General features: G+C 35.6%; 2 protein-coding genes across 2 annotated transcripts; one reads left to right on the top strand and one right to left on the bottom strand.

Moving 5' to 3' along the window:
* Nucleotides 1–253: 253 nt before the first annotated feature.
* On the bottom strand, nt 254–3,397 carry LOC128987026 (guided entry of tail-anchored proteins factor 1-like). Its single transcript, XM_054407683.1, has 4 exons — nt 3,346–3,397; nt 2,643–2,814; nt 1,887–1,942; nt 254–518 (listed from the first exon to the last, which is right to left on the bottom strand). The coding sequence occupies exons 2-4, from the start codon at nt 2,806–2,808 to the stop codon at nt 342–344; spliced, it is 399 nt and encodes a 132-aa protein (XP_054263658.1). The 5' UTR covers nt 2,809–2,814; nt 3,346–3,397; the 3' UTR covers nt 254–341.
* Nucleotides 3,398–6,729: 3,332 nt separating this feature from the next.
* On the top strand, nt 6,730–7,941 carry LOC128986602 (uncharacterized). The gene has a single exon (XM_054407048.1). The coding sequence runs from the start codon at nt 6,814–6,816 to the stop codon at nt 7,822–7,824; it is 1,011 nt and encodes a 336-aa protein (XP_054263023.1). The 5' UTR covers nt 6,730–6,813; the 3' UTR covers nt 7,825–7,941.
* Nucleotides 7,942–8,250: the final 309 nt, after the last annotated feature.

Consider the following 8,250-nt stretch of genomic DNA (forward strand, 5'->3'; position numbering starts at 1 on the left):
CATTACTTGGGTTTTTAAGTAGGCTACCGTACTATTACCTATCCTTGGAAACCAAATATGTTACCTGAATGGTGGGGGAGCACATTCGTAATGCCATGGTAGAAATCCTGGGATCATTGGAGAACAGAAAAGTACAGAACAACATTAAAATTTTTCTTTTCAAAAGTTTACAATTTGTTAAGTAAGAAATTACCAAAAAATAAAAGTATTCTAGAGTTCATCTTTATTGATTCTTAAGGCAACAAATCACAGATCGATCTAAAAATATTTTATTTTGTAAAACAGCATAACAATAATAATAACAATTTACACATGCAAATAAATTAATCAGTTACAAAACATCAAGAGAACGTCCGTATGACAGAGTTGGAAATGGCACACCAAACCATAAAACTGATAGAACCTAGTTGTCCACCCGGCCAACACAGAACACTGCCTACTGGATACACCCAGTCTGGGTCTAACTGTACCACAGGTTGTGAATTGTACGTGTACACCATCACGATACACACCAGGCCCTGCAACAAACCATAAAACTGATAGAAACTAGTTGTCCACCCGGCCAACACAGAACACTGCCTACTGGATACACCCAGTCTGGGTCTAACTGTACCACGGGTTGTGAATTGTAAGTGTACACCATCACTATACACACCAGGCCCTGCAACTAACCATAAAACTGATAGAACCTAGTTGTCCACCTGGCCAACACAGAACACAGCCTACTGGATACACCCAGTCTGGGTCTAACTGTACCACGGGTTGTGAATTGTACGTGTACACCATCACTATACACACCAGGCCCTGCAACAAACCATAAAACTGATAGAACCTAGTTGTCCACCTGGCCAACACAGAACACTGCCTACTGGATACACCCAGTCTGGCTCTAACTGTACCACAGGTTGTGAATTGTACGTGTACACCATCACTATACACACCAGGCCCTGCAACAAACCATAAAACTGATAGAACCTAGTTGTCCACCTGGCCAACACAGAACACTGCCTACTGGATACACCCAGTCTGGCTCTAACTGTACCACAGGTTGTGAATTGTACGTGTACACCATCACTATACACACCAGGCCCTGCAACAAACCATAAAACTGATAGAACCTAGTTGTCCACCTGGCCAACACAGAACACTGCCTACTGGATACACCCAGTCTGGCTCTAACTGTACCACAGGTTGTGAATTGTACGTGTACACCATCACTATACACACCAGGCCCTGCAACAAACCATAAAACTGATAGAACCTAGTTGTCCACCTGGCCAACACAGAACACTGCCTACTGGATACACCCAGTCTGGGTCTAACTGTACCACGGGTTGTGAATTGTACTTGTACACCATCACTATACACACCAGGCCCTGCAACAAACCATCAAACTGGTAGAACCTAGTTTGTCTGGACGTTGTCTCCTTTATAAAAATTGTAAAAATTCCAACGCTAAAAATGCTAACCAACAAAAACATGACAATTATTTTCATTGACATGCTTACATGTTCTCTCGAAATAAAAGACAGTTCAGAAGTTGGCTTAGTCCTACCATTCTTTCTATTTTATACAGTCCATTACAAAAAAAGTGGATTCCAATAACTAGAAGCTTTGCAAATTCACATTAGCCTACAACAATAACGGAATCATTTTAAAAGTTTTTTTTAATTTTGGGGCTCCAGTGTTACTTTCTTATAAATAGGCATAAACCAACTAACTGTTAAGTTGCTTTGCCAACAGAGCAGAGGAGTGTAACACACATTTTAATTCTAGTACTCCACCCTCATTTAACCAGATTTTCCTTGTTCATTGAATTAGAAAATAAATTTTTGTTCACATTTTTTTGTTGCCTATTGCATGAATATATAAACAAACATACTTACCACAACTATGCGTAATATCAGTTTGTTTTTCATTTCCTCCTCTTTGTGAACTGACACTGAAAAAGGATAAAAACCTTTTATGGATGAGTCATCAAAAATTTGAAACTTATTTCAAAAATATTAACCTTAAAATAAAAATGAAATTTTACTATCACAACAAAGTTGTTGCAAAAGATATGATTTTTTAAAAGCTCTATCAAACGTTAAGACTTGATTTCACCAGCCTAAAGAGTTTGGACTCATTTAAAATTTGCTATGACTAAAGTACCGAATCCTGAGTGTAAGTTACCTACTTAGTAGTTGAAGATAAGTGCAAAAAATATAATGCTTAGCGGAAACTCTGCAAATAACTTACCTATGGTCCGAATGTTTAGGTTTTATTTGATTTATAATGAAAATCCCCAATAAAATAAACGGTGGACGGCTTAGGTGTAAGTTGATGGGGCAGGTGGTTTTTTTTGTTTGTGATCAAGCACACCTATTGCTAAACTTTAAACTCATTCTTACAGTTATAGTAAGTATGTTTACCAAACCTTATAACATTAATTTAACATACCTATAATTTTATTTACATGATGAGGGAAAAATGGGAACGGTTAAATCAATGAATAATATTATTAGGGACTCTGAAAACTAGAGCTACAGAAATTGCTTGTTTTATATTTGAACGTACTGTAGGCCTACACATAGCCTAAGTAGGCTATTTGTACGTAAACATTGGAGATCAGATAATATAAAAAAAAGAGTAAAACATACCTTCTTTTTTCAATTCCTCTTGTACTTTGATTATTTTCCTCTGCAGTCTTGCATATTTTGCAAACTCGTTGGTCATATCTATGCTGGTTGATTCTTTTTGAAGCTCTGATAATGATTGTCTCAACTCTTGAAAACGAGATGTTTGGCAAAATTTATTTTTTATCATAGATATCTGAAAAATTGTACAAGTTCTAAAGATACTTTGTTTAACTATTGTTTTACTGAATTGGCTAATGCAAAGTGTAGTCATCATTTTTTGTTGATTTGGCCAAATAAAATTATGTTATAGAACTGAACTACCGTAGGAGTGAGTTATTAACATTACGTATCACTGGAGAGAAGACGATTACACTCTGACTGAGACACACTCTTGTGGAAAAATATGCTTTCAATAAGTTAGCACATTTTCCTAAGTTATAGTAACTTATTTGTTTGCGTTTCGGCTGCACTTTACTATCTGTCCTACCTATAATCCTATGTATAGATTATTCGATATATCGATTCTCACATTCGGTTGGTTAGGTTAGGTTAACCTAACTAACCAAACTCGATATATCGAATGAAATAATCGATATATTCATTCGAATGAGTGTAGGACAGATACTTAAGTGTAGCCTGCGTTTCCCTGGGTATAGCCTAGATAATTCACTTTCATTTGGTGTGTAGGATGGGAACTAACTTAACTCACTCCTGTTCATTTCACCTTTAGCTTTGAATTTGGTAGTAAAATGGCCCTGTTAGGAACTGTGCCTTGCTGCTACCTACTGAGCATTTACACATAGACAAACACCTAGTAGTATAACCAGCCATAGTATGGCTCTGGTTTGAGGCTAAGTTAATTTAAGTTAATAAGTTAATTTTATAGAGTTTAGGACATTTAGTTCCGAGAACCGGCAGAATCCCATACAAAAGTTAGGCTATAGGCTATATTAAGTTATTAATATGGGGAATCGAGGTTAGTTAACGTCAGAAGTAACTAACTTTTGATTGCTTCTGGGCCAACCTAACCTAAGGGTTAAATTGTAATAGCCTATTCCTGTTAACCTGTGATTTCTTGTGTTCTGTTTAGCCTATTATAGCCCTACTTAGTTGTGGCCTACATGAAGAACATAGACCTAAATAAAGTGTAGGCCTACAAAGATTCTTCATATTCTCCTTTTGAAGAAATACCCAGTGAATAATAGGACCCTACCACTAGATTAACACGTTCAATGCGGGTGACAAGTAATATCGTCATCGTTGGCACTGTCAAGCGGCGCGCGGCGATTACACTCGTCAAAGCACTAACTACAAAATGATTGCCTCGATATAGGCTAAGCTGAGCCATTGACGGAGGATGTTGTTTTTTGCTGCGCTGTTTGAAGTAAAGCTTTTGTGTTTCCTCAGGCGGCATCGTTCCCATCGCACATGGTTTTTGTTATTTGTGTGTTACTTATGTTTTTGTGTTTTAGTGTGTTATTTGACGTAAGTGTTGTGCAATACCGTAGTGAATGATTATGGCAAATCCTTTTCAGATTGATGACTTTCTCACTTAAGATGAACTAACTTAGGAGATAACTTAATACGGGCAAAAACCGTTTACAACACAAACTAAGGATTACTCTTGGTGTCTCGTGCGTCGGTTCTACATGGCAGCCGGACGGGTACGGCACATGACGAGTATTCCCTTCACGAATGATTAAGTCACATATATCTTTTTAAAAATGTTGACGAAATAACACCAGATCATCATCCAAAACAACATTTGGGAAGTTAACTTAATTTGAGTTTTCATATTTTAGCCATACGAGTAATAGGCCTATAGCCAATTTCGGTGCCGCGTTGAACGTGTTAAGGATGTAAATGGGTACAGTTTCTTAACTGGGCTATGCTAATATCGATTGAAACTATCGATTCGATTAGTAAACCTTCATGTAATTTTTTCATCATCAGCAAGTTTGGTTGGTTCGGTTAGGCCTAGGATAGTTTATTTTATAATAGATAGCCTATATTTAAAAATATCGATTATTAATCAATATTTTCAATTTGTTAGTTTCAATCGATATAAGCATAGCCCAGTTAAGAAACTGTACCCATGTAAACAACTATTCTAAATCAGTAAAAGTAAGATCTAGGCTAAGTTAGTGCTAGTAAAATAGGCCTACTAGGCCCTAGTCCCAATCTAATTCGATGAATTAGATGTAGGCTTACCTTTTCTATCGTCTAATACTTACATATTTCAACAATGATGATAAATAATTGTTTATAACTCCTAATAAGATAGCAATAAACAACAAATGAGTGTTAAATGTGGGTCCTGAAGAGTCTTCATTTTGACTATCCATAGTTAATTGGTTGGCAAATTCGTTATTACTTAGGCTACTAGTTGACTCAATCGAACATGAGTGCAGTAAGCTTAAACCTAAGATCATACAGATGAATTAAACTGGTAATATTTTTATACTAAATTAAATTAATTAAATAACTTTGTTTACCAACAAGACCTAGCTAACGAACAATGAAAACAATGTTGTTTTTTTACTTTGACGTTAACCTAACCTCAACCTCAAACTCTTCTTCTTTCCCTACTCCATAGCAAACAACAAAAGAAAAATAAATAATACATATTAAGATTATTTATATATATATAAGGTTAAGATTGTATTTTTATTTCTTATTCTTCAGAGGTTATGGTTGTGTGTGAATTATGATGAATGTTAAAGAAGAATTATTGTACATCTTAGAAAGCGTGTGCTTGTAATGAAAAAATAAGAAAAAACACAATATTAAACATCATGCATCAACATAATTCGAAACAAATTTATTTAAAAAAAAAAATAAAGAAATAGGACATAATCATTAATAATAAAAGCCATTGGCTAAACAATTTAACACTATATTTTTCTCAAACAAGACACATGCAGTTAAAATTAAATTCAAACACCATAGCATAGACTAACCATTAACCAACACAATGACTAAAGGACTTATATGTTCAACCACGGCGACCTCTAACTACAGGCCGCGGCTTGGTCATGGTGGAAGGAAAAAACATAGGTGTGCTATTCCCACATATTCTGACATCACTCGGACTGCAAACAAAAGATCACCTGATTGTAACTGTCAAATTAGTATATGTATTTGTTTTGATTTGGTTGTTATTGTTTTTATAATAATAAAAACAAATACATACTAATCTGACAGTTACAATCAGGTGATCTTTTGTTTGCAATCCAAGTGACGTCAGAATATGTGGGAATAGCACACCTATGTTTTTTCCTTCCACCATTTTCCACCATGCAGCTTGGTAGAATTGGCAACGTCGCAAATGGTGTTGTCTAGCGCCTAGCGCCAGAAGTCTATTAAGATAACATGGCAGACAGGTGACAAGCTCATTATTTCACGTATTATTCATTAAAATTAAAATTTATGAACATAAATTTATTGAAAGATTAAAAATAAAACATATAGAATTAAAAACAAAAACAATATTTAAATAGAAAATCAGTTTTCCTACTTTTAGAGTAGAGTCAATATTGTTATAGTCCAGTAACCAAACTTTCATAAATACACAAATATACCATTAGTTGCTGCCAAACTAAACAGCTGTTACAATACCACTTGCGACGTTGTCACTTCGAAGGCCGCGGCCTGGAGTTAAAGGTGGCCGTAGCTGCTGTCGCGGGGTACTGCCATAGATAAAACATACTCCTCAAGGCATACTCCTCAAGGCATACTCCTTGAAGAGTACTTTTTATCTATGTTGCGATGTTGCCATTTTGAAGGCCGCGGCCTGGGGCCCATTTCATAATAAACTACAAGTTACAAGTTACAACTTGTAACATGTAATTTCCATTAGATTTGCATTGGGTGATCAGCTGATTTACTAATAATATTAGTTTGTACTTTATTATGAAATGGGCCCCTGGAGTTAAAGGTGGTCGTGCATGTACAACGTGCAAAAAAAAGACTTGACTTTACAGGGCAGAGCAGCTGCAACGCTGCAACACTGCAGCACTGCTTGTGCCTGCCTGTACCTGGCTGTTGTAGTCATTGTCATGCCAAAGTCCAAAACAAACTGAAATTTGGTTTGTTTCTCTACTTTCTAACCTATAAGACCTAGAGTGTTAAAGTTTATTTATTTTTGTGTACAATTTGGATGTAATTTTAAACACCATTTTTATAATTTTAAATGACAATGAATGCAAGTGGGAAAATCAATTATGCTGGTCGTAATCCGAAGAAAAGGCGTTTTATTAAAAACAATATCTCGATAAGTAAGGTAAAGGCTGAAAACACTAACGATGTAAGTAAAGAAAATGTTTTTGCTAATATTGCTCACAAAAAATCAAGTGGAGCTAACAACTGGGCAAAGTTTTCTGAGTTATTATGCAAGAAAAAAGACTCTCAGAAGCCGAAGCCTCTTCCTCATAAAAATAGGGATACAAAGTCAACCTTGCCATTAGGCATAGATGATAAACAACCATCTAAATTCAACAATAGGCCTACAACTTCTGCCATAAGTAAAGAGAGTCAAAAATCTATTTTTTACTCTCAGACAGAAACAGGATCTTCAAATACTCAACTTCAAACTAAAGCTAGTGTCACTTCTGAAATTACAAAACCAAAACTAACAAAGCACATAGCTATGGACTGTGAAATGGTTGGTGTGGAAATTGGTGTCAATAAAAATATGTTAGCTAGAATTTCACTTGTTAACTCAAATGGAGATTGTGTGTACGATAAATTTGTTAAACCAACTGAGCCTGTATTAGATTATAGAACTAAAGTAAGTGGGGTAAGGCCCAGGGATTTGGAGAACGCCACAGATTTCAAAATAGTCCAAAAAGAGGTATCGGACATTTTAAAATCCCGCATTTTAGTTGGACATGCTCTGAAAAATGATCTAAAGGTACTTTATCTATCTCATCCTAAACATTCTATGCGGGATACATCAAAATTTAAAAAATTCCGAGAAGGGAAAACTCCAGCATTGAAAAAATTGGCTAAAAAGTACTTAGGAGCAACAATCCAAGAAGGAGAACATAGTTCTGTTCAAGATGCTTTTGCAGCTATGCAGCTGTATAAAATGTTCAAGAAAGAATGGGAAGCAAGTATCTATTCCAAGAAACATCAAATTAAAAAATGCAACAAAAATAAACCTCAACATTTCACATCAAAGGAATCTGTTGAAGTCATATAAAATGACAAAGAGTTCATAAACCTCCTAAAATGTGATTACACTGGTGTATTTTTCTTAAAACCAGTAAGGTAAGATTATTTGTTCATAAATAAATGTAAAATGTTGCAAACTGTAAAAGTTTTCCATTTTTTCCCCGAGTTTGGCTCAAAAGGGCCAGTTATATAAAAATAGGGGCCTACTTTTGTCTTTTGAGTTTTATTTACCCAGTGGCAGTGATAAGACAGTGCTGACCAGCCTGTACAGTTTTAATCAGTTAATCATTTTTATTCCATTTTTAATTATTTTTTTAAGCATGACAAGTTTTAATTTTTAATTATTGTGAGGTGGTCTAAATAAGGTAGCCTCCTCTCATACAAGGCCTCTCTCAGGGGTTGGTGTGTGGCAACACCACACCGGCCGGCCTATAGCCATGGTAATAACAACAAT

This window comes from Macrosteles quadrilineatus, unplaced genomic scaffold (genome assembly GCF_028750875.1).
Source record: "Macrosteles quadrilineatus isolate MER2022 unplaced genomic scaffold, UCM_ALF_1.0 Scaffold_2__2_contigs__length_208266976, whole genome shotgun sequence".
NCBI classification, from domain to species: Eukaryota; Metazoa; Arthropoda; class Insecta; order Hemiptera; family Cicadellidae; genus Macrosteles; species Macrosteles quadrilineatus.

Coding starts and splice junctions, on each gene's coding strand:
- LOC128987026 (XM_054407683.1), bottom strand. CDS start 2,808: ATGATAAAAAATAAATTTTGCCAAACATCTCGTTTTCAAGAGTTGAGA. Junction 1,943..2,642: donor AGAGGAATTGAAAAAAGAAG/GTATGTTTTACT, acceptor ATCCTTTTTCAG/TGTCAGTTCACAAAGAGGAG. Junction 519..1,886: donor TGATATTACGCATAGTTGTG/GTAAGTATGTTT, acceptor GGTTTGTTGCAG/GGCCTGGTGTGTATCGTGAT.
- LOC128986602 (XM_054407048.1), top strand. CDS start 6,814: ATGACAATGAATGCAAGTGGGAAAATCAATTATGCTGGTCGTAATCCG.